This window comes from Ranitomeya imitator, chromosome 1 (genome assembly GCF_032444005.1).
Source record: "Ranitomeya imitator isolate aRanImi1 chromosome 1, aRanImi1.pri, whole genome shotgun sequence".
NCBI classification, from domain to species: domain Eukaryota; kingdom Metazoa; phylum Chordata; class Amphibia; order Anura; family Dendrobatidae; genus Ranitomeya; species Ranitomeya imitator.
The window spans coordinates 385,245,501-385,271,872 of record NC_091282.1 but is presented as its reverse complement, the minus strand read 5'-3'; the positions used below and the strand labels follow the sequence as shown (position 1 = coordinate 385,271,872).

The window sequence follows — 26,372 nt, the reverse complement described above, 5'->3', positions numbered from 1 at the left end:
TCCTAAAGGACTCGGGGTCGCGCCTGGAAGATGAAAGATGATTGGTTCTCGTCAGGCGCGAAATCTAACGCGGGAAAAGAGAAGCGAAGGTCGGAGCAGCGCCTGCTCTCATCCATCAGCCCCGGGTCTGCTCCCCGTGACAGCGGCCGCTCGTCTAATCCGGCGGATGGGCAGTTCGGGCCGGTCCTCCGAGGGCAGAGAAGGAACCGCAGCGTGTGTACAGCATGATGTCTGATGTGTGCCCGGCATCTCAGGACTCGTCTCCCCCCCGCCGGGTTCTGGTGTCCGTGATCAAGGCGGTATCTCCGTCCTCCGCCCACACTCCGCTCAAGCCGCGCCGCCCGCCCTTTTGTGCCGGAGCCGCTCAGCTCAGCCCGGTCCCCAGCAGCCCCGGATTCAGTGACTTCATGGTGTATCCGTGGCGCTGGGGGGAGAACGCGCATAACGTCACCCTGAGTCCCGGACCCCCTGCCCCGGAGCCCGGCCATGATGTGCGGAGCGGAGCAGCCGAGGGCGGCAATGGCGCCGGAGAGGACGCGTCACTGAGGGTGCGTGCTGCTGTGTGTCTGGTGAGCGGGGCTCGGCGTCACTGAGGGTGCGTGCTGCTGTGTGTCTGGTGAGCGGGGCTCGGCGTCTCTGAGGGTGCGTGCTGCTGTGTGTCTGGTGAGCGGGGCTCGGCGTCACTGAGGGTGCGTGCTGCTGTGTGTCTGGTGAGCGGGGCTCGGCGTCACTGAGGGTGCGTGCTGCTGTGTCTGGTGAGCGGGGCTCGGCGTCTCTGAGGGTGCGTGCTGCTGTGTCTGGTGAGCGGGGCTCGGCGTCTCTGAGGGCGCGTGCTGCTGTGTGTCTGGTGAGTGGGGCTCGGCGTCACTGAGGGCGCGTGCTGCTGTGTCTGGTGAGCGGGGCTCGGCGTCTCTGAGGGTGCGTGCTGCTGTGTGTCTGGTGAGCGGGGCTCGGCGTCACTGAGGGTGCGTGCTGCTGTGTGTCTGGTGAGCGGGGCTCGGCGTCTCTGAGGGTGCGTGCTGCTGTGTGTCTGGTGAGCGGGGCTCGGCGTCTCTGAGGGTGCGTGCTGCTGTGTGTCTGGTGAGCGGGGCTCGGCGTCTCTGAGGGTGCGTGCTGCTGTGTGTCTGGTGAGCGGGGCTCGGCGTCTCTGAGGGCGCGTGCTGCTGTGTGTCTGGTGAGTGGGGCTCGGCGTCACTGAGGGTGCGTGCTGCTGTGTCTGGTGAGCGGGGCTCGGCGTCACTGAGGGTGCGTGCTGCTGTGTGTCTGGTGAGCGGGGCTCGGCGTCTCTGAGGGTGCGTGCTGCTGTGTGTCTGGTGAGCGGGGCTCGGCGTCTCTGAGGGTGCGTGCTGCTGTGTGTCTGGTGAGCGGGGCTCGGCGTCTCTGAGGGTGCGTCCTGCTGTGTGTCTGGTGAGCGGGGCTCGGCGTCACTGAGGGTGCGTGCTGCTGTGTGTCTGGTGAGCGGGGCTCGGCGTCACTGAGGGTGCGTGCTGCTGTGTGTCTGGTGAGCGGGGCTCGGCGTCTCTGAGGGTGCGTGCTGCTGTGTGTCTGGTGAGCGGGGCTCGGCGTCTCTGAGGGTGCGTGCTGCTGTGTGTCTGGTGAGCGGGGCTCGGCGTCTCTGAGGGTGCGTGCTGCTGTGTGTCTGGTGAGCGGGGCTCGGCGTCACTGAGGGTGCGTGCTGCTGTGTGTCTGGTGAGCGGGGCTCGGCGTCACTGAGGGTGCGTGCTGCTGTGTGTCTGGTGAGCGGGGCTCGGCGTCTCTGAGGGTGCGTGCTGCTGTGTGTCTGGTGAGCGGGGCTCGGCGTCACTGAGGGCGCGTGCTGCTGTGTGTCTGGTGAGCGGGGCTCGGCGTCACTGAGGGCGCGTGCTGCTGTGTGTCTGGTGAGCGGGGCTCGGCGTCACTGAGGGCGCGTGCTGCTGTGTGTCTGGTGAGCGGGGCTCGGCGTCACTGAGGGTGCGTGCTGCTGTGTCTGGTGAGCGGGGCTCGGCGTCACTGAGGGCGCGTGCTGCTGTGTGTCTGGTGAGCGGGGCTCGGCGTCACTGAGGGTGCGTGCTGCTGTGTCTGGTGAGCGGGGCTCGGCGTCTCTGAGGGTGCGTGCTGCTGTGTGTCTGGTGAGCGGGGCTCGGCGTCACTGAGGGCGCGTGCTGCTGTGTGTCTGGTGAGCGGGGCTCGGCGTCACTGAGGGTGCGTGCTGCTGTGTCTGGTGAGCGGGGCTCGGCGTCACTGAGGGTGCGTGCTGCTGTGTCTGGTGAGCGGGGCTCGGCGTCACTGAGGGTGCGTGCTGCTGTGTCTGGTGAGCGGGGCTCGGCGTCACTGAGGGTGCGTGCTGCTGTGTCTGGTGAGCGGGGCTCGGCGTCACTGAGGGTGCGTGCTGCTGTGTGTCTGGTGAGCGGGGCTCGGCGTCTCTGAGGGTGCGTGCTGCTGTGTGTCTGGTGAGCGGGGCTCGGCGTCACTGAGGGTGCGTGCTGCTGTGTGTCTGGTGAGCGGGGCTCGGCGTCACTGAGGGTGCGTGCTGCTGTGTGTCTGGTGAGCGGGGCTCGGCGTCTCTGAGGGTGCGTGCTGCTGTGTGTCTGGTGAGCGGGGCTCGGCGTCACTGAGGGCGCGTGCTGCTGTGTGTCTGGTGAGCGGGGCTCGGCGTCACTGAGGGTGCGTGCTGCTGTGTGTCTGGTGAGCGGGGCTCGGCGTCACTGAGGGTGCGTGCTGCTGTGTGTCTGGTGAGCGGGGCTCGGCGTCACTGAGGGCGCGTGCTGCTGTGTGTCTGGTGAGCGGGGCTCGGCGTCACTGAGGGCGCGTGCTGCTGTGTGTCTGGTGAGCGGGGCTCGGCGTCACTGAGGGTGCGTGCTGCTGTGTGTCTGGTGAGCGGGGCTCGGCGTCACTGAGGGTGCGTGCTGCTGTGTGTCTGGTGAGCGGGGCTCGGCGTCACTGAGGGCGCGTGCTGCTGTGTGTCTGGTGAGCGGGGCTCGGCGTCACTGAGGGCGCGTGCTGCTGTGTGTCTGGTGAGCGGGGCTCGGCGTCACTGAGGGTGCGTGCTGCTGTGTCTGGTGAGCGGGGCTCGGCGTCACTGAGGGTGCGTGCTGCTGTGTGTCTGGTGAGCGGGGCTCGGCGTCACTGAGGGTGCGTGCTGCTGTGTCTGGTGAGCGGGGCTCGGCGTCTCTGAGGGTGCGTGCTGCTGTGTGTCTGGTGAGCGGGGCTCGGCGTCACTGAGGGCGCGTGCTGCTGTGTGTCTGGTGAGCGGGGCTCGGCGTCACTGAGGGTGCGTGCTGCTGTGTGTCTGGTGAGCGGGGCTCGGCGTCACTGAGGGTGCGTGCTGCTGTGTGTCTGGTGAGCGGGGCTCGGCGTCACTGAGGGCGCGTGCTGCTGTGTGTCTGGTGAGCGGGGCTCGGCGTCACTGAGGGCGCGTGCTGCTGTGTGTCTGGTGAGCGGGGCTCGGCGTCACTGAGGGTGCGTGCTGCTGTGTGTCTGGTGAGCGGGGCTCGGCGTCACTGAGGGTGCGTGCTGCTGTGTGTCTGGTGAGCGGGGCTCGGCGTCACTGAGGGCGCGTGCTGCTGTGTGTCTGGTGAGCGGGGCTCGGCGTCACTGAGGGCGCGTGCTGCTGTGTGTCTGGTGAGCGGGGCTCGGCGTCACTGAGGGTGCGTGCTGCTGTGTGTCTGGTGAGCGGGGCTCGGCGTCACTGAGGGTGCGTGCTGCTGTGTGTCTGGTGAGCGGGGCTCGGCGTCACTGAGGGCGCGTGCTGCTGTGTGTCTGGTGAGCGGGGCTCGGCGTCACTGAGGGTGCGTGCTGCTGTGTGTCTGGTGAGCGGGGCTCGGCGTCACTGAGGGCGCGTGCTGCTGTGTGTCTGGTGAGCGGGGCTCGGCGTCACTGAGGGCGCGTGCTGCTGTGTGTCTGGTGAGCGGGGCTCGGCGTCACTGAGGGTGCGTGCTGCTGTGTGTCTGGTGAGCGGGGCTCGGCGTCACTGAGGGCGCGTGCTGCTGTGTGTCTGGTGAGCGGGGCTCGGCGTCACTGAGGGCGCGTGCTGCTGTGTGTCTGGTGAGCGGGGCTCGGCGTCACTGAGGGCGCGTGCTGCTGTGTGTCTGGTGAGCGGGGCTCGGCGTCACTGAGGGCGCGTGCTGCTGTGTGTCTGGTGAGCGGGGCTCGGCGTCACTGAGGGCGCGTGCTGCTGTGTGTCTGGTGAGCGGGGCTCGGCGTCACTGAGGGCGCGTGCTGCTGTGTCTGGTGAGCGGGGCTCGGCGTCACTGAGGGCGCGTGCTGCTGTGTGTCTGGTGAGCGGGGCTCGGCGTCACTGAGGGCGCGTGCTGCTGTGTGTCTGGTGAGCGGGGCTCGGCGTCACTGAGGGCGCGTGCTGCTGTGTGTCTGGTGAGCGGGGCTCGGCGTCACTGAGGGCGCGTGCTGCTGTGTGTCTGGTGAGCGGGGCTCGGCGTCTCTGAGGGCGCGTGCTGCTGTGTGTCTGGTGAGCGGGGCTCGGCGTCACTGAGGGCGCGTGCTGCTGTGTGTCTGGTGAGCGGGGCTCGGCGTCACTGAAGGTGCGTGCTGCTGTGTGTCTGGTGAGCGGGGCTCGGCGTCTCTGAGGGTGCGTGCTGCTGTGTGTCTGGTGAGCGGGGCTCGGCGTCACTGAGGGTGCGTGCTGCTGTGTGTCTGGTGAGCGGGGCTCGGCGTCTCTGAGGGTGCGTGCTGCTGTGTGTCTGGTGAGCGGGGCTCGGCGTCTCTGAGGGTGCGTGCTGCTGTGTGTCTGGTGAGCGGGGCTCGGCGTCACTGAGGGTGCGTGCTGCTGTGTGTCTGGTGAGCGGGGCTCGGCGTCACTGAGGGTGCGTGCTGCTGTGTCTGGTGAGCGGGGCTCGGTCACACGTGTGTCGCCGCCTCAGGTGTAGGCTCCGGTCACCCCCGTGTGCGCTTCATGGGCCACACACTGACGCCCGTGTCTACTCTGACCCTCCAGGGGTCCGTGTGCCGTCCGACACGGAATCAGGCAGCACACGGATGAGCGCCCTATAAACGGATCCGTGTCAGGGGCGTGAGTTTATAACCTGCCCACACCGCTGATTGGCTGCTGTCTGTGTACACTGCATAGGCAGACAGCTGCCAGTCGGTGGGGATGGGGTTATACAGAGTTCATGAATATGGAGGACTGCATGGCAGCAGGTTTACGCTTGCAAGTGCAATGTGAGAAACTCGCGCATCAATACCCGACACTGCCGACGGCACTCTGGACCGGAGTGTGCAGCTGCTTGTAAATACATGGAGCTGCTCGCTCCGGTCCCGATTGCCGGGTATTGATGCGAGAGACTCACAAGTGTGACCCCGGCCTTCTAGCGATGATCTCCTGCCAAAATATTTAATTTATCAAATCTGCAAGCAGCCAGTAAGTGATACATCGCTGGAATCAGGGTCTCTGTCTCTGCCTTATGCTGCTCTTAGATTTGGTGGCAAAATCCTGGTGTCAGATTCCATTTAAACTGGTTGTCTGAGATTTTCCTAAATTTTGACTACGTACAGAAGTGATTTTTATATCCCAGAGAACAACTTGTCACCAATTAAAGGGGTTGTCAAGTGAAAATGATAGGTGACAACTTGCGGACTGCTGAGGGTCTGAGCGCTAGGACCCGCACGGATTGTCAGTGTGGCGAACGTTTATCCTGGTAAGATGGTGAAGCAGTGCGCCTACCTGCTGCCAGGCACTGTCGTGTGTTTCTTCCGGCAGCCCCATAGAGAACTCAACCTGCTGCTCCATTTTGTAACAGGATAAAGGTTCCCTATTTTGCGGATTGATCATCAATATCAGATCAGTGGGGGGGTCAATCAGCTGTTGGCTCCGGCTGCCCCCAGAAGTGCGTCATGAGCAGCAGGGCTCCATTTAATGTGTAGAGGCCACTGCCGAGATGTAGACACCTCTGTGTCTGCTTAGGTTCACATTGCGTTAGTGGGTGTCCGCTGACTGAATCCGTTATGTAACGCAATGTAATGGATCTGTTAGCGCACCCATTGACCGCAATGTATGTAACGCATCCCTAACGCATGCCATTTTTGGCGTGCGTTAGCGATGTTCCGTTATTTTCTGACAGACCTTGAACGCTGCTTGCAGCGTTTTTGGGTCCGTTCTCGCTAGCGCGATCGCTAAACGCGATCCCTTTTTAGACATTGCGTTAACACAGTCCGTTAGCGTATGCGCTAGACGGACTGCACAACGCAAATGTGAACCTAGCCTTAGGAGCTGATGTGCACTTCTCGGCATCGTCTTCTAAACACTGAACAGAGTTGTATCCAGCAGGATCTCAAACCTTCATCTAACGCTTGTCATGCCATCAACGGTTGCTAGGCAAAATCTGTTCTTTTGGTGTTTTATTCGAAAAACCGACTTGTTTTAGGACTGGTTGTGAGCAGCCACTCTGGTTTTCTCAATTGACTTTTAACGAAGTTGCATAAATTTAGAATGTTCTTTGATACTTTGGCGGGGAAATCATTCAATGATCAGGTCCACAGTCCACTTTACAATCTGCTACCTCTACAATCGGGCTGATGCATATATTTGTGACCTCTAGGCATTTTGTTCATTGTGTAGGTATTGGAAACACAAGAGTACTATGTGTTATGTGCTACTGGCTAATCTGTGTCTCTGGTGGAGCTGATTTATCACTGCAGATTGGCCATTGTCACGGGCTTTGTCTCTACATCATACTGATTGCAGATTGGTGAAAACCTGGTGATAGATTCTCTTTAAAGGAAACCTGTCACCAGTTTTCTCATATAACAGCTAAAATTATGACCTTATTCAGCACTTTTGCTGTAGTTTGTAAATGCTTATATAACCCCCCCCTGTATTCCCCCCAAACTTCTTTAAATTCTCTCACACTCTATTGAAATCGGGGCAGTCCTTTCGGCATGGTTTCGGGCCTCTCCATCCCTCACCCCGAATGCTGCTGCTCGCCATCCTTCCCTTTAATCAATGTGGATGATGCTTAACGTCGTCCACATTGCCAGGCAAAATCTTGCGCCTGTGCGCCATGCCTTGCCTTACTTCGAATGCATATGCACTCTTTTTTTTTTTTTTGCTCTACTTGCCATAGGGCAAAGCGTACTGCAGAGACGAGAGTCAGTATTTCTGTGCGCAGGATTTCACCCGGAGCTGTGGATGACGCAAGGTGTCATCCACATCAATTAAAGGAGGACGGTGAGCAGCAGCCAGGGGGAGGGACGGAGAGGCCTGAAACCATGCAGAATGGACCGACCTGATTTCCATACAGCACTGGAGAACCTAAAAAGGTTTGTCAGGTTATATTGGCGGGTTAATTAAGCATTTATGGACTGCAGCACATGTGCCGAATAAGGTCATAGTTTGTTATATGACAAAACTGGTGACAGGTTCCCTTTAATAACAGGATTTTTGTAGCATGTTGTAATGTAGACTTTGGCACACTAGATGGCGTACTCATAGATGATTGGAGACTTTACTGAGATTTGTTTCACTGTTGCTTGGGTTGTCTGCTCATCATGTGTGTTTGGAAAGCTTTCAGAATATATGTAATAGTCATCCATAGACCCCCAATCACTGGATGGTGGCTATTTTAGCCTCTCTTTTTTGCAAAGTGGTTTATGCCTTATTCACTGTATGGCATTGCATCAGTGTGCAGTTCCATAGAGGGGCATTCAGTGATAAGTATGCTTTTTTATTTTTTCTCTTCTATAGAAGTACAATAAGTAATTGCCTGGCAATGTAAGCCTTCCATTAAAGGGGTTGTCTACTATTAGGACAACCCCTTCTCAACCTGAATGATTGCCCCCGTTAAAATAAAATCACTTATACTCCCCTCTGGTGTCAGCGCATTTTTGCTTCAAGATCCCTGCCAGTCAGTGCTGCGTCACTGTTCCTTCCTTCGGACATATGCTGGTACGTGCCTACGAATAAGCCCTGACCTGATCAAATTCACTCATCTCTATTGCTCATACGTCTGAACGCGGGGACAGTGATGCCGTTGCTGATTGGGCGCAGGGGTCACGTGACATAACCTCATGTGCCCATTCAGATGGAGACGTTTATTCTCAGCGAGGTAAGGCAAGTTTAGGACCTGGTATAAGAGAGATGCCGTAAAGGGGCTACCAGGTACACATAAAATTGGCCATTTTTATGCCATAAACACTCTCATTTTTCATATTTCTAGTGCAGTAATGCGGTTCAAATTTTGTGTTTTCAAGTTTGCATGTTTTAGCGCTGCAGTGTGCTGCCTTATTTACTTAACTATATACGAGTTGGCGACTCTAGGTTCAGCACCTGTTCACACTTAGTCTATGTTTGGATGTGCAGGTCAGGTTTTTGAAATGTATTCTCTAGCCTTCTGATCGTGCACTCTGCCTCCTAGCTTCAGGTGTTTTAATTACAGCAGGTCCAATACCCCTCCATAGAGAGAGAGAATTTTAGTCTAAGAAGAGGTTTCACATGCACCCATTCAGATGGAGACGTTTATTCTCAGCGAGGTAAGGCAAGTGTAGGACCTGGTATGAGAGATGCCGTAACGGGGCTACCAGGTACACATAAAATTGGCCATTTTTATGCCATAAACGCTCTCATTTTTCATATTTCTAGTGCAGGAATGCGGTTCAAATTTCGTGTTTTCAAGTTTACATGTTTTAGCGCTGCAGTGTGCTGCCTTGTTTACTTAACTATATACGAGTTGGTGACTCTAGGTTCAGCACCTGTTCACACTTAGTCTATGTTTGGATGTGCAGGTCAGGTTTTTGAAATATAACCTCATGTGAGTCACAGGAATGTGAGTGCCAACACCGTAGGCATTTATAGGTATTTTTATTTTGATGGGTAAACGTTCAGGGTGAGTTGTCATAGTAGTGGACAGCTCCTTTAAATGTACTTTTGATTTTTTAACATGTGATTTTGACAGAAGGGGAGAAAAATGGAGTGTCAATTGAGCCTTTGCATTTCTACTCTAAGGGGTCGTGTAGATGATCATTTTGATACTCTTAAGGTACCTTCACACGTTGCAGCGTCCTGGCTAGCGATATCGTTGTGTTTGACACGCAGCAGCGATTAGGATCCTGCTGTGACATTGCTGGTCGGAGCTGAAAGTCCAGAACTTTATTTCGTCGCTGGATCACCTGCTGACATCGCTGAATCGGCGTGTGTGATGCCGATCCAGCGATGTGTTCACTTGTAACCAGGGTAAACATCGGGTTACTAAGCGCAGGGCCGCGCTTAGTAACCCGATGTTTACCCTGGTTACCATTGTAAATGTAAAAAAAAAAAACACTACATACTTACATTCCGGTGTCTGTCGCGTCCCCCGGCGTCGGCTTCCCTGCACTCCTCCTGCATCCTGTGCCAGCGCCGGCTGGCCGTAAAGCAGAGCACAGCGGTGACGTCACCGCTCTGCTTTACGGCCAGCGCTTACACAGTGCAGGGAAGCTGACGCCGGGGGACGTGACAGACACCGGAATGTAAGTATGTAGTGTGTTTTTTTTTTTTTTTTTTTTTTTTTTTTTACATTTACAATGGTAACCAGGGTAAACATCGGGTTACTAAGCGCGGCCCTGCGCTTAGTAACCCGATGTTTACCCTGGTTACCCGAAGACTTCGGCACACAACGACTAAACAGCGACGCTGCAGCGATCGGCATCGTTGTCTATATCGCTGCAGCGTCGCTTAATGTGACGGTACCTTTACCCATGTTATACTATGGGGCTGTGCACATGTCCAATTTTTTTTTTTTTTTTTTTGCTCAGACCCAGTGGTACTAGAAAAAATAGCATGTTCGATTTGCTTTCCAAGAATTGAATTGCACTTGCCCAACTCTGTGGGACTCTGGAAAAAATAAATCAGACTGCACTCGGATGGCGGTCCGATTTTCAGACTGGCATAATGGAGAGGGTGGAGAAACCTTTTTTTTCCTCTATCCCCATGATGGCACCACGGAGAGAGGGGTCCGCCCCCAAGGACAGGAAACCTACAGATGAAAAAGGGCGTACCTCTCTCCCACATCAGTTGGTTTCCTGTCCCTGACGGGGAACCTACAGCGACGTACCTGAAGATTCTTCGTGGGATTCCAGGGTGCTGGCCGGTCTGTTCCTGACAGGGGGCGCCCTGTCACGGCTGTGTCCAGCCGGTTTTCTCCCCCCTTTTCTCCGACCCTGAGGCACCACCACGGGGGTCGGCGGGCCCTACGGGTGAGTGTTGCAGGGGAAGGCAGTGAAGAGGATCGAGCTTGCCTTCCCCAAGGAAAAAAAAAAAAGGGGGAGGAAAGAGGCAGGTGACGGCGGTCACCATTACAGCCTCTGCACCGCTAATAGGTGCGTGGGGGTAGCGGCGGCTACGCTACCATTATCAGGAGCCTGGAGGCTAGAGGCAAAGCGCCGCGCACACCGCTGAACCGCCGCCCAAACCGGAAGTACGGGCTCGGGCGGAACGTTAGAACGCGCGCACAGGCGTCCCCAATAATATCTTCCCTATAGGACGCCTGTGCCGCGAACCGGAAGTGACGCTCGCGCATGCGCAGATGACCACTTCTGCCGGCGGCAAGTTTAAAAAGCAGCGTCCTCGGTAGAAGAAACGTGGAAAACCCTCTCTTTTGGCAAACGCAGTGCGGAGCCGTTATGAGCGGTAAAGAACCACAAGAGGCACAGGAATGTGCACAATCATCACCTGAGGAAGTACTGCGTCCGCGCTCACAACATCAGCGCAAGGGGAACGCTTCATCCCAGCAACGCAGCAGCAGCGGATGCTCAGGGTCACAACGCAGCCGAGTCTCTGGGGGAAATACACGGCTGGCGACGAATCCAGTGGATACAGTCCCGAGGCCAGAGACGGTATCTTAGTCGTAAGGGGTGAGTGATCTACGTGAAAGTAATAATGTAATACGAGATTACTTTTTTCTCCTAGGGAAGGAAATGTACAGGCAAATCAAAGCACAAAGTGTGTGCGATATGTTCGGAAGAACTTCCTTCCTCATGGGAAAAAAAGCTATGCGGGCCCTGCATAGAAAAAACCATCCAGGAGGAATCTCCGCCGTTCGCATCAGACCTGAAAACTCTAATAAAAAATCAAGTGGAAAGTGCCCTCAAAGGCATTAAAATTCCGAGGAAAAAACATAGATCAGGTCATAAGTCTCCCGAGTCCAGTATAAACGAATCAGAAAACGAGACATCTGACTCTAATGATTCATCGACATCCGAGACCTCCTCACTATCATCGGAGGGGGGACGCAGTTGCTTCCCCATCGAGGAGACAGACGCATTGGTAAAGGCCATCAGAACAACTATGGGTCTGATAGACGAACGCCCTAAAAGAACAGCACAGGACATAATGTTCAGCGGACTAGAACAAAAGAAAAGAAGAGTATTTCCAATAAATGAGAAAATTCATTCTTTGATTAAGAAAGAATGGAAGAAACCGGATAAAAAAGTTCTCTTGACCCCCAAGAGAAAGTACCCGTTCGATGACCCAGCCTGCTCATCCTGGAGCAAGGCACCCAAACTTGATGTGGCCATAGCAAAGGCCTCTAAAAAGTTCGCTCTGCCCTTCGAGGACATGGGCAGTCTAAAGGATCCAATGGACAAAAAGGCAGACACCTTCTTAAAAAACTCCTGGGAAGCGGCAGGAGGAGGACTAAAGCCAGCCATCGCAGCCACCTGCACGGCCCGTGCTCTAATGGTATGGCTTGAACATTTGGATTCGCAACTAAAAGAGAAAGTCCCAAGAGAAACAATACAAAAGTCAGTGTCCATGATGAAAGGGGCAGCAGCTTTTCTGGCGGACGCTTCGGTGGACTCAGCAAGATTATCAGCCAGGTCGGCTTCTTTCTCAAACGCCGCAAGACGCGCCCTGTGGCTAAAGTGCTGGCCGGGGGACCTGCAGACAAAGACCAAGCTTTGCTCAATACCTTGCGAAGGTGAATTCCTGTTTGGGTCAACGTTGGACGACATCCTTGACAAAGCAGGAGATAAAAAGAAATCTTTTCCCGGGTTCCCCAACCAGTCATATAGGCGCTCCTTTCGGAACAGAAAGTTCATGCGCAGAAGACCTCCAAAAGGAAATAAAGACGGATGGGAAGACAGAAGAAACAAAAACAGGGGCTTCTTGTTCAACAAACCCCCCCCTCCAGATAATAAAAAATCCCAATGAAGGTACTCCCCGGGTCGGAGGGAGACTAGCCGAGTTTCTTCCAGCCTGGGAGAGAATTTCAGACAGTCCTTGGATTCTAGGTATTATACGAGAAGGCCTCAAATTCAAATTTCGTGTTCCTCCCGGCAACTCCTTCATGGTAACGCCTCAAAAACAATCACTCGAACAGTCAGCTCTCCAAAAGGAGATTCTGAGCCTAGTCCAGAAAGATGTATTGCAAGAAGTTCCATACCAGGAAAGAGGCACAGGGTTCTATTCTCCTCTCTTCCTCCGAAAAAAACCGGACGGATCATACAGAACGATCATAAATCTCAAAAAACTAAACAGTTTCCTGGAGATACAACATTTCAAAATGGAGACAATAAAATCTTGCGTGAGAATACTCTTTCCTTTGTGTTTCATGACTGTTCTAGATTTACGAGACGCATATTACCATGTGCCCATCCACAGAGATTACCAAAAATATCTCAGACTGGCAGTAAATATCCAGGGGGAAGTAAAACACTTCCAATTCCGGGCTCTCCCCTTCGGGATAGCTATCGCTCCTCGGGTATTTACAAAAATAATGTCAGAGGTAATGGCTCACATACGGGAACAGAATATCTTAATAGTTCCCTATTTAGACGACCTACTCGTGGTAGGGAACTCATTTCAACACTGCGAACAACAGTTGAATCTGGTCATAGCCTCTCTGTCGAGTCTAGGGTGGCTGCTAAACATACCCAAGTCCAAAATGGTGCCATCCAGGTACAGGAGTACTTGGGGATAGTCCTAGACTCGATCACGCAGACATGCTATCTTCCTCAGGAGAAAGTACAAAAAATGACACAGGCAGTGTTACAGCTGATGGTATCCCCAGTCACCACTCCGAGGAGAGCAATGTCCCTCCTGGGCTTTATGACTGCCTGCATTCCGGCAGTTCAGTGGGCACAACTTCATTCCCGGGATCTACAATGGGAGACTTTAAATTTAGGCATATCTCTGCACGGAAATTTAGACGTGCAGTTAAGTATTTCTCCAAACACGATACACTCCCTAGCATGGTGGGCAGACCCAGGGAATCTAACCAAAGGGGTTCCTTGGGCGCTACCGACGGAGAAGATTCTAACGACGGATGCAAGCCCCTGGGGCTGGGGAGCACATATAGGCGATCAAGTGGCACAGGGGAGTTGGAACAAAAGTCAAGAGCTAGACTCTTCCAACATGAAAGAACTGCTAGCGGTAAAACTGGCCCTAACACACTTTCTATATCTCCTTCACGGTTATCATGTAAAAGTCTTTTCGGACAACCAGGTAGTGGTTGCATATCTAAATCACCAAGGGGGAACCAGGTGTCGAGCTCTGATGGAGGTAACCCAATCCATCTTCCACATAGCGGAACACAGTCTAAAGTCCTTGACAGCTCTCCAGTTAAAAGGCTCCGAAAACCAAACTGCAGACTTCCTGAGCAGAACATGCTTAAAGCAGGGAGAGTGGGAGCTAAACCAATCGGTCTTCGATCAGATCGTGAATCTCTGGGGCCTACCAGTAATAGACCTATTCGCGAACAGTCAAAACCGCAAAGTAAAAACATTCTGCTCAATCGATCCCCGGGGGAACCCTGTAGCTCTAGACGCATTGACAATTCCTTGGAACTATCACCTTGCCTATGCGTTCCCCCCCAATGTCACTCATCCCCTTAGTGCTGAGGAAAATTCGGGAGGAGGGGACTACAGTGATACTAATAGCGCCATTCTGGCCCCGCAGAATATGGTTTTCTTGGCTAAGAAAAATGTCCATATCAAGTCCATGGGTTCTACCAGACACGCCGAAACTTCTGTCCCAGGGTCCAGTATTTCACCCCAATGTAAAAAATTTACACATGACAGCGTGGCTTTTGAAAGGAGGTTGCTGAGGGACAAAGGGTTCTCTCCTAACTTGGTGTCCACTCTATTACAAAGTAGAAAACCCGTAACCACTAGAATATATGGGAAAGTGTGGAAAAAATTCATGTCAGTATCGGGGGCAGACCCGTCTGGGGAAGTTCCCATAAGGAAAGTCCTTGAATTTTTACAGAAAGGTCTGGAAAGAGGGTTGGCTACAAGCACTCTGAAGGTTCAGGTAGCAGCCTTGGCAGCACTGTATAATTATGATCTGGCCAGAAATCGTTGGGTCATGCGATTTATTAAAGCCTCATCTAGGTCCAGACCTATTCCTCTCCACAACTCTCCCCCATGGGATCTAAACCTCGTACTAAACGCTCTAACCAAACCTCCCTTTGAGCCCCTGACAGAAGTTCCTTTAAAGATCTTATCTCTAAAAACCACACTCCTAGTGGCCCTAACCTCAGCTCGTCGTGTCAGCGATATACAAGCGTTATCTTCATGCCCGCCCTTTACTCAGATACTTGATGACAGAGTCATTCTAAAAACTGACCCGGCTTATCTCCCTAAAATAGCGTCACAGTTTCACAGAACGCAAGAAATTTCTTTACCCTCCTTTTGTCCCAACCCTAAAAATGAGGGGGAAAAAACACTGCATACCCTAGACGTAAAAAGATGTCTGGTCCAATATCAGCCACTAGGGAGTGCAGGAAGGATAGGGCTCTGTTTGTCTGCTTCCAGGGTCCACGCAAAGGACAAAAAGCATCGAAAGCCACGTTAGCAAGATGGATAAGAGACGCCATCGCCCTATCCTACTCATCCTGTGGGACAGCTATCCCAGAGAACATAAAAGCTCACTCGACCAGAGCAGTGGCATCATCCTGGGCGGAGAGAGCTGGCACTTCAATACAACAGATGTAGAGCGGCCACTTGGTCTTCCCAGTCTACATTTTTCAAGCATTACCGCTTAGACTTGACCTCCTCTGATACTACCTTTGGGCGAAGGGTTCTAGAGGCAGTGGTCCCTCCCTAATAGCTCTATCTATTCAAATCTCTCCGTGGTGCCATCATGGGGATAGAGAAAATGGTAGTTACCTGCCGATAACGGTATTTCTCTGATCTCATGATGGCACCCGTATATTCCCTCCCTTTTCACACACAGGTGTGCACTTGATAATGTACTACTAATTAGTTTTAGTCACGGTGCCTCTGTTAAGTTAAATAGGTTAAGTTTAATTTGTACAAATATTGAGTTGCAGCTGAAGTTCTGTATAAGGCTCTGTAATCCAACTGATGTGGGAGAGAGGTACGCCCTTTTTCATCTGTAGGTTTCCTGTCCCTGGGGGCGGAACCCTCTCTCCGTGGTGCCATCATGGGATCAGAGAAATACCGTTATCGGCAGGTAACTACCATTTTTTTCTTCATACACATGGTGCTCACCATAATCGGACTGATTTTCGCAGATGGAGAGAAAACGATTTAGTTAACCTTACTGCTACTATGGCACAGTTGGCATAAATAAAGATTATTACACTTGATATCACCTTTATTGTCATATATTATGGTATTTTCTTAGACATTTGGGGTAAAGTTTTTTTTTTTTTTTTTTTTTTAATGGATACAAAAAATCTCCCTGTGGTGATGTATGGTAAAATGTGTATTTCTCTGAGAAGAAATCAGATCACAGATATCAGGTTATCATTTTATTCAGCTTCTTATGACCCATATAGACGGCTTAGGAGGGTGGATCCTGCTGACAGATTCTTTAATGTTTTAATTGAGCTGTTCATATCTGATCCAGTAAATGTTTGTAGACACCTTGCTCCTTGCTTTACTCTTCTAGGATGGGATTAGACGTGGCCGACCTAGGGCTGATACGGTTCGAGACTTAATAAATGAGGGAGAGCACTCTTCCAGCAGAATTCGGTGCAATATTTGCAACAGAGTGTTTCCACGTGAGAAGTCTTTACAGGCGCATAAAAGGACGCATACAGGTGAGGACTCTCCATCAATCTGTCCTAGCTTCTAGTGCACATTACTTGCATTCTGTATTGAATCTGTGCTTGCGTGTGTCACTTAAGTTGGTAATGCAACACTTCGAAAACCAACTTTAACCATGTAGTCTAATTGCCTACACTTAGCAACTAAAGTCTACGCTTTCTATTACGTCTGTACTCTCCTGTGTGTGTGCACTCAGGAAATATGCACTGTTTGGATCCATATTGAGCAAGCAAAAGGGCTTTCTGGACCAGGACCCCTTCTGACCTGCAGTCATTTATAGTGCCTGTCAAATGTGAACCTTTCGTTACCCTTAAGAGTTTTAGCCCCTGCTAGAGCCATGCCGCCTCGCAGTTACTCTGCCCTGCACTGTCCATGCAGTGGTATAGATGGCATACGGACATGTGACTGCACTGATTCCTAGTGCAAGAAGATTGCCAACAGTAGCCATAAAAACTAATCGCAGTGAGCACGCTTCAGGCCGACTACACAAGTGTGATCTCTGGTGTAATATCTTTTTTTTGTCCAACATCCGCCAAAACTAGAAGTGTATGGCATAATCACACTGTTTCCGGATGGTTGCGTGTGGCCATCTTGGAGCCATAGCATGTTGTACCTTGGTCACCCATGTAAAGGAATCTTAAAGGAGTTGTCTTAAGTTCATAAATAATCTTAATCTTTATTTTTATATAGCGCTAACACATTCCGCAGCGCTTTACAGTTTGCGCACAATATCTTCGCTGTCCCCGATGGGGCTCACAATCTAAATTCACGTATTCCTGTAAACAGTATGTTTACAACTGAAAACTGGCTTGATAACCCATTCAGCTCACAGCCCATTTTAGTTTTTTCCTCCTCTTATTCCCAGAGCCATAACTATTATTTTTCTGCCAACATAGACATTGTTTTAGGTGGGACGAGGTGTACTTTTGAATGACGCCATTCATTTTATCATAGTGTATACGAAAATGGTGAAAAACTCGCAAGTGTAGCGAAATCGTGAAAAAAAAAAAAAAAAAAAATTCTAACATTTTGTTTTTTTGGGAATTGTTACTGTGTGTTTTGTGGTTAAAAAGAGCATGCTATATGATTCTCCTGCTCAATACGATTACGGTGATACCCAACGCGTCTGTTTATTATTTTAGTGGTGGAAAAAAATCTGAATTTTGGAAAAAATAAAACATTTTTTGCAGTGGTCGCCATTTTCTGAGGCTGTAACATTTTTATTTATTTTTTTTTCTGATGGAGCTGTATGAAGGCTTATTTTTCGCGGGGCAAGACAACTTTTTTTTATTAGTACCATGTTGGGATAGATGTCACTTTTTGATTGCTTTTACAGTATTTTTTTGTGGAACTGTGGCAACAAAAAAAATGTAATTTTCACATTCTTGAATTTTTTTTTTTTCAGGTTAATTGTTTTTGTTTTGATCGGACTTTTTTGAAGGCAGTGATACTATGTGTATTTTGTAAATTTGTTTAACCCCTTAATGACAGCCAATACGTCTTTTAACTGACCTAAGATATAAGAGAATAGCCTCCCCATACAGATGACAATCCAGCAGCTGTCGGCTGTCCACTATAGCTGACAACTTGCTGCATCAGCCACGATCAGTGTTTGCACCGTACAACTGTTTAACCCCTTAGATGCTGCTGTCAATAGTGACTACATCACTATAAATGGTTAACAGTGTGGGGGCTTCCTATTTAACCAAATTGGTGCCCTCAGATCATGATTTTGTGGTCATGATGTTTGCAATGGCAATTCATGACCAAATAGCGGCCTTAGTCTGTCGGCTGTAGTAATCTGTTCAGAAGTTAGACATTTAGGTGGTAAAAATGCACATTTTCATTCCTATCATGCCACTTTGCATTAATTCCTGTAAAGCACCTGAAGAGTTATTGAAAACTGCAGTCAGGTAGTTTATTATGTCTGGGGGTGCCATTTTTAAAATGGTATCACGTTTGGGGGTTTCCCAATATGAGACCCCTAAAGTCACTTCAAACATGGATAAGTCCCTAAAAAAATAAATTTTGTAAATTTTCCTTGAAAAAAAATGAAAAATTGCTGCTACATTTTTAATCCTCCTAAAATGCTAACAAAATAAAATAACATTTTACAAATGGTGGTGATGTAAAGCTGACATGTGGGAAATGTTATTTATTAATGGTTTGCTGTGGTATGACTATCTGGATTAAAGGGATAATCATTCAAAGTTTGAAAGTTGCCAATATTTTAATATTTTTCTCAAATTTTTGGTATTTTTTATTAATAAACACAAAACATATTGACCTAAATTTACCATTATCATAAAGTATAATGTGTCACGAAAAAACTATCGCAAAATCACTGGGATTTGTTGAAGCGTTGCAGAGTTATTACCACATAAAGGTACACTGGTCAGATTTTCAAAAATTTGGCTCCGTCACTAGGGTTAATATAATATCTTTTCAATATTGGGAAAGGTTTGGTAATTTGAACTTTATAGGTATTTTTATTTTCGTATTTTTAAACTTTAAAAAAAAAGCACAAACTTTTTACTGTTCTTGTTAGCCCGCTTAGGGGGCTTGAAGATGCAATCGTCCAATTGCTTGTGCTATATAGAGCGATGCCACAGCATTTCTACATATTTCAGAAATTACAGTCTCCTTTGAATCCCGGTTTCAAGAGTACCGTAATGATAAGCACAGGGGTCAGGGTATGTGCACACGTTGCTGATTTTTCCCGCACAGAATCTTAAAAATCCGCAGGTAAACCTCCCTGCAGATTTAGCGTGGTTTTTGTGCAGATTTCACATGCGTTTTCACACCTGCGGATCCCAATTATGGAACAGGTGTAAAACGTTGCGGAATCCGCACAAAGAATTGACATGTTAAATGCCGCTATCAGAGATTCACAGTAGCATTCAATCAGTTAACAGTCACAGGTGGAGCTCCGCCCGCGAATGTTAACAGCATGTCCCGACTCTAATGCTCAGCCATCAGTTGCCGTGTATGGGGCGGGCTCGTTGCACAAGCCTGCCCCATACACCCACTTCCGACTTGTTCCGTATATATAAGGTGCATGTCGTTAACTAAAAAAAGGAACTTTTCAATTTACCCCTTTATAAAATGCCTCTCAATTCTCAAGAATGGAGAAATATTTAATTTTTTAGTATACAGCTTGTGGCCTGAGTTGCCGGCCGACCTGCATCTCACCTGGCCTGTTACCTAGACAGTGCACGGGATGCTCTATGCCAGTGTTCCCCAACTCCGGTCCTCAAGAGCCACCAACAGGTCATGTTTTCAGGATTTCCTTAGAATTGCACAAATTATTGAATGCTTGCTTGTCCAGGTGATGCAATTATCACCTTTGCAATACTAAGGAAATCCTGAAAACATGACCGGTTGGTGGCTCTTGAGGACCGGAGTTGGGGAACACTGCTCTATGCTGTATAACCTGCTCGTGCTGCACTGAATTTGACAAGAGCCTGCTGAGAGGAAAAGAAAGTAAACTTTCACCTAATCGTAAAATGTGATATTCTGTTATGCAAGGGTCTGTATTCCCACAAATAAGGATACACAAAAGATATATATTTTGGTACCGTGATAGCCAGTGGATAGAAAAATATTTAGAATTGAGTCCTCAGTGGTTGATATCTTTTAATGGCTAACGGAAAAGATGGTAACAAATTGCAAGCTTTCGAGACTACTCGGGTTTCCATTGTGTGAGTGATAACCAGTTATGTCCATAAATATTGGACCAGTTCATAGATAAGGAATGTTTTGGGGTCTGGTTCTGTTATAATGACCCCACATGGTCTGAGGGGCAAATTTCCTTAGTTGATGTAAAGACATTAAATCCATGGGACACAGTCATTCCTGCACTGAGTATCAAAGGTCATCATCAGCTTATATTCCCATACTCTTCTGTCTCTCTGAGATTTGAAGTTACCTTTTAAAAGCAGATGAGTGGAAGCATGTGACCAAAAGAAGCAAGAAGACCATGGAGAAATCACCAACCACACAACTGAAGAACCGATATCAAATCTTTGTAGAGGATGAAGATGGCACACCTAAGGATGAAGCAATACCAGCAAGCAAAAAAGAAAAGGGCACACAGCAACAAGTGACAGCAAAAAGTACAGCCAAGAAGCAACGAAGAGTGGTGGTGGTGGGAGACTCACTACTGAGAGGCACCGAAGCAGCCATCTGCAGACCGGACATAACTGCAAGAGAAGTATGCTGCCTTCCAGGTGCGATGATCAAGGATGTGACCGATAGGATACCAAAGCTCTTCAGCTCCAAGGACGTCCACCCATTTCTTCTGATACATGTTGGCACCAATGACACGGCAAGGAAGGACCTACCGACAATCTGCAAGGACTTTGAAGAGTTGGGGAAGAAAGTAAAGGAACTGGATGCACAGGTAGTTTTTTCTTCTATCCTTCCAGTAGACGGGCATGGCACCAGGAGATGGAACAGGATCCTTGATGCAAACAACTGGCTAAGACGATGGTGCAGACAACAAGGATTTGGATTCCTGGACCACGGTGTGAATTACTGGTATGATGGACTCCTCGCCAGAGACGGACTACACCTCAACAAACCTGGGAAACACACATTCGCCAGAAGACTCGCTACACTCATCAGGAGGGCGTTAAACTAGAAGAAGAGGGGACGGGAAGAAAAACATTAGACTCGAACAAAGACGACCCAGGAAAACATACTCAGAAGGGAGGTAAGAACATTTCTAAAACAATCCACAGCGAGGAGATTGGAACAAAACAAAATCCTCTAAACTGCATGCTCGCAAACGCCAGAAGCCTGACAAACAAGATGGAAGAACTAGAAGCAGAAATATCTACAGGTAACTTTGACATAGTGGGAATAACCGAGACATGGTTAGATGAAAGCTATGACTGGGCAGTTAACTTACAGGGTTACAGTCTGTTTAGAAAGGATCGTAAAAATCGGAGAGGAGGAGGGGTTTGTCTCTATGTAAAGTCTTGTCTAAAGTCCACTTTAAGGGAGGATATTAGCGAAGGGAATGAAGATGTCGAGTCCATATGGGTTGAAATTCATGGAGGGAAAAATGGTAACAAAATTCTCATTGGGGTCTGTTACAAACCCCCAAATATAACAGAAACCATGGAAAGTCTACTTCTAAAGCAGATAGATGAAGCTGCAACCCATAATGAGGTCCTGGTTATGGGGGACTTTAACTACCCGGATATTAACTGGGAAACAGAAACCTGTGAAACCCATAAAGGCAACAGGTTTCTGCTAATAACCAAGAAAAATTATCTTTCACAATTGGTGCAGAATCCAACCAGAGGAGCAGCACTTTTAGACCTAATACTATCTAATAGACCTGACAGAATAACAAATCTGCAGGTGGTTGGGCATTTAGGAAATAGCGACCACAATATTGTGCAGTTTCACCTGTCTTTCACTAGGGGGACTTGTCAGGGAGTCACAAAAACATTGAACTTTAGGAAGGCAAAGTTTGAACAGCTTAGAGATGCCCTTAATCTGGTAGACTGGGACAATATCCTCAGAAATGAGAATACAGATAATAAATGGGAAATGTTTAAGAACATCCTAAATAGGCAGTGTAAGCGGTTTATACCTTGTGGGAATAAAAGGACTAGAAATAGGAAAAACCCAATGTGGCTAAACAAAGAAGTACGACAGGCAATTAACAGTAAAAAGAAAGCATTTGCACTACTAAAGCAGGATGGCACCATTGAAGCTCTAAAAAACTATAGGGAGAAAAATACTTTATCTAAAAAACTAATTAAAGCTGCCAAAAAGGAAACAGAGAAGCACATTGCTAAGGAGAGTAAAACTAATCCCAAACTGTTCTTCAACTATATCAATAGTAAAAGAATAAAAACTGAAAATGTAGGCCCCTTAAAAAATAGTGAGGAAAGAATGGTTGTAGATGACGAGGAAAAAGCTAACATATTAAACACCTTCTTCTCCACGGTATTCACGGTGGAAAATGAAATGCTAGGTGAAATCCCAAGAAACAATGAAAACCCTATATTAAGGGTCACCAATCTAACCCAAGAAGAGGTGCGAAACCGGCTAAATAAGATTAAAATAGATAAATCTCCGGGTCCGGATGGCATACACCCACGAGTACTAAGAGAACTAAGTAATGTAATAGATAAACCATTATTTCTTATTTTTAGTGACTCTATAGCGACAGGGTCTGTTCCGCAGGATTGGCGCATAGCAAATGTGGTGCCAATATTCAAAAAGGGCTCTAAAAGTGAACCTGGAAATTATAGGCCAGTAAGTCTAACCTCTATTGTTGGTAAAATATTTGAAGGGTTTCTGAGGGATGTTATTCTGGATTATCTCAATGAGAATAACTGTTTAACTCCATATCAGCATGGGTTTATGAGAAATCGCTCCTGTCAAACCAATCTAATCAGTTTTTATGAAGAGGTAAGCTATAGACTGGACCACGGTGAGTCATTGGACGTGGTATATCTCGATTTTTCCAAAGCGTTTGATACCGTGCCGCACAAGAGGTTGGTACACAAAATGAGAATGCTTGGTCTGGGGGAAAATGTGTGTAAATGGGTTAGTAACTGGCTTAGTGATAGAAAGCAGAGGGTGGTTATAAATGGTATAGTCTCTAACTGGGTCGCTGTGACCAGTGGGGTACCGCAGGGGTCGGTATTGGGACCTGTTCTCTTCAACATATTCATTAATGATCTGGTAGAAGGTTTACACAGTAAAATATCGATATTTGCAGATGATACAAAACTATGTAAAGCAGTTAATACAAGAGAAGATAGTATTCTGCTACAGATGGATCTGGATAAGTTGGAAACTTGGGCTGAAAGGTGGCAGATGAGGTTTAACAATGATAAATGTAAGGTTATACACATGGGAAGAGGGAATCAATATCACCATTACACACTGAACGGGAAACCACTGGGTAAATCTGACAGGGAGAAGGACTTGGGGATCCTAGTTAATGATAAACTTACCTGGAGCAGCCAGTGCCAGGCAGCAGCTGCCAAGGCAAACAGGATCATGGGGTGCATTAAAAGAGGTCTGGATACACATGATGAGAGCATTATACTGCCTCTGTACAAATCCCTAGTTAGACCGCACATGGAGTACTGTGTCCAGTTTTGGGCACCGGTGCTCAGGAAGGATATAATGGAACTAGAGAGAGTACAAAGGAGGGCAACAAAATTAATAAAGGGGATGGGAGAACTACAATACCCAGATAGATTAGCGAAATTAGGATTATTTAGTCTAGAAAAAAGACGACTGAGGGGCGATCTAATAACCATGTATAAGTATATAAGGGGACAATACAAATATCTCGCTGAGGATCTGTTTATACCAAGGAAGGTGACGGGCACAAGGGGGCATTCTTTGCGTCTGGAGGAGAGAAGGTTTTTCCACCAACATAGAAGAGGATTCTTTACTGTTAGGGCAGTGAGAATCTGGAATTGCTTGCCTGAGGAGGTGGTGATGGCGAACTCAGTCGAGGGGTTCAAGAGAGGCCTGGATGTCTTCCTGGAGCAGAACAATATTGTATCATACAATTATTAGGTTCTGTAGAAGGACGTAGATCTGGGGATTTATTATGATGGAATATAGGCTGAACTGGATGGACAAATGTCTTTTTTCGGCCTTACTAACTATGTTACTATGTTACTATGTAAAGGGAACCTGTCACCCCCAAAATCGAAGGTGAGCTAAGCCCACCTACATCAGGGGTTATGGATCGCCCCCAGACACAGGGCCACAGGTTACTCGGTACCGGTCCTTTCTGTCTCAGTTCTGGGGTTGTCACGGTGGCTGGATCCGGTCGTGACCCTGCTAAGGGGCGTTCAATAAACGGTGATGGTGCGCAGTGCGAGGAATAACGAGGACACAAGGTTCAGTTTCTTTACCTTTTACTGAAGGTTTCAGGATCCTCAATCCAGGGCACTGTCAACAGGGCTGTCTGAGACCGGCCGGTCCGAAGGCACATCCAGAGTTCCCTTTGCAGGTGGAAATCAGTGTCTTCCCACTAGCGCCTGTGTGTTGTAGTGCTTCCCTGCTGAGCATTCAGGGTAGTCCTCACAACTTCTGTTCTCGTTCTTTCTAGATCTTTCTCTTCTCCGTCCCCCAGGTATGTTATGGCTAGGACGCACCTTTATGACAGGTAGGCCTGGAGTTATTCTGGAACCCTAGTGTCGCCCCTCTCCCACGATTGCCTCCTATGTCCTTCTTAGGTGTTGTATGGTAGACAGCCAACCTGTAATTAACTGTCCTGCCGCTGTTTGAAGTAATGCGTGGAGACTGTTACTTCTTCAGTGCTCTGGCCACCGACTATGCGCCTCAGTAAGATGTTGCCGTTCTCGGGGCACGACTCCTACTGGATCTCCTTTGTGCTGATCTCGTTTCTCACTGTTCCACAATATCCTTCGCTTCGTGTCTCTTTCTTAGGATACCGCCGAAAGGTAGTGCAGGCGCGGTTCCGTAACAATCTGTCCTTTCGCTAGGTACCTTCCAGATTTCCCAGTTCTGACAGGTCCTCCCTGGAGCTCTCCCAGGCTTCGTTCTGCCTAACTTCCTGTCCGACCCTAGTTTTACCAATGTGAGAAGTAGCCCAATAAATAAGCCTTTTGCTCCCCCTAGTGGCCGGAGTGTGAAGTGTAATGTGTGCTGGTGATACCTGGTCAGTAGAATCCCTTCAGTGCCATCAGACGTACGCAACGACAAGATCTCTGGGGCGCTGCAGTTATCTACAGCATTCTGTAATGCTGTAGATAAGCCCTCGATGTATCCTGAAAGATGAGAAAAAGAGGTTAGATTATACACACTCAGGGGCGGTCCTGGTTCTGTTCTGGTCCGATGGGTGTCGTGGTCCGGTCCGGGGCCTCCCATCTTCTTACGATGACTTCCTCTTCTTCATGCTGCGGCTCCTGCGCAGGTGTACTTTGTCTGCCCTGTTGAGGACGTCATCCTATGAAGATGGGAGGCCCCGGACCGACATCCATCGGACCGCCCCCCAGGTGAGTATAATATAACCTCTTATTCTCATCTTTCAGGATATATCGGTGACTTATCTATAGCATTACAGAATGCTGTAAATAAGCCCCTGATGCTGGTGGGCTTGGCTCACCTTCAATTTTGGGGGTGACAGGTTCCCTTTAATACAAGTAATTTCATGTCCATAATGTTATGATTGGGGAGACAAAAATGTTTTGCCACAGGTAGATCCATTCTTTTTTCTCTTATTGTGTGGCGATGAGAGTTCATTCTTGTTCTCAGTTTCTGCCCTGTCCCCCCTACATTCAGACCCCCAGTTGGATATTTAGTACCTAATTATTTGTACTAATGTACAGGCTTGTATGGGCTTTCCTTTCCCGGGTGAGGTCTTTTTGGGGATATTTAAGGTGTAACTGTCACTTTTCATAAAAGTTTTTATATATCACAGGCGCTGACTTGTTTTTGATGTGTGCAGTATCTGGATCCTAGACCACTAAAACACCGCTCCGAAGTGTGCACACACTGCGGGTTGTTGGATTTAACCCCTTAATGACCAGGCCATATTTTTAAAATCTGACATATGACTTTGTGGCAATAACTCTGGAATGTTTCAACATATCCCAGATATTTTGAGATTTGTGTTTTCGTGACACATTATATGTTACGGTAATGGAAAATTTTAGGTTGACATGTTTTCTGAGTATTTATACGAAATTTGACAAATTTCTAAAAATTAAGCAATCTTCAATTTTTCAATTGTTTATCCCTTTAATCCAGACAGTCATGCCACACAAAATGCGGTAGTTAATGAATACCAAGTCTGCTTTACATCAGCACCATCTGTAAAATGTTACTTTATTTCGTCAGGATATTGGAAGCTTTAAAATCTGCAAAAAACGCACGCGGAAAAAGTCCGGTCTGGGTCAGGAAATTTCTGCAAAGATTCCTGACGTGTGAACATAGCCTAAAATTGTAGCAGTAATATTTCCCCTCCCGAGGAAATTTTACAAAATATGTGTGTGTATATATACATGTATTCACGTCACACCTCTCATTTTCCCCTCAGTATATACATGTTTGTCATCTCCCTTATATATAGTATACACCTGTGTCATCTCCTGTATATAGTAGATACTTGTATGTCATCTCCTCCTGTATATATTATATACCTGTTTGTCATCTCCTTTATATAGTATATACCTGTATGTCATCCCTCCTGTATATACCTGCGGTCATCTCCTCTTATATAGTATATACGGGTCATCTCCTCCTGTGTATAGTATATACCTGTATGTCATCTCCTCCTGTATCTACTATGTAATTGTCTAAGGGTCACTTCCGTCTATCTATCTATCTATCTATCTATCTATCCCGGATATTCATTCGCTCATTGGTCTCGGCAGCTG

General features: G+C 48.8%; 1 protein-coding gene across 2 annotated transcripts in view; it reads left to right on the top strand.

Moving 5' to 3' along the window:
- The first annotated feature begins 75 nt into the window (after positions 1–75).
- ZNF367 (zinc finger protein 367) overlaps positions 76–26,372 on the top strand; it is a 65,415-nt gene continuing 39,118 nt past the window's right edge. The window contains exons 1-2 of one of the 2 annotated variants that reach the window (XM_069762071.1): positions 76–548; positions 15,821–15,971. In XM_069762071.1, the coding sequence (XP_069618172.1) occupies positions 225–548; positions 15,821–15,971 (475 nt within the window). In that variant the 5' untranslated portion in view covers positions 76–224. Of the gene's footprint in view, positions 570–15,820; positions 15,972–26,372 lie in introns of both variants that reach the window. The other variant, XM_069762064.1, reaches the window with a different exon arrangement.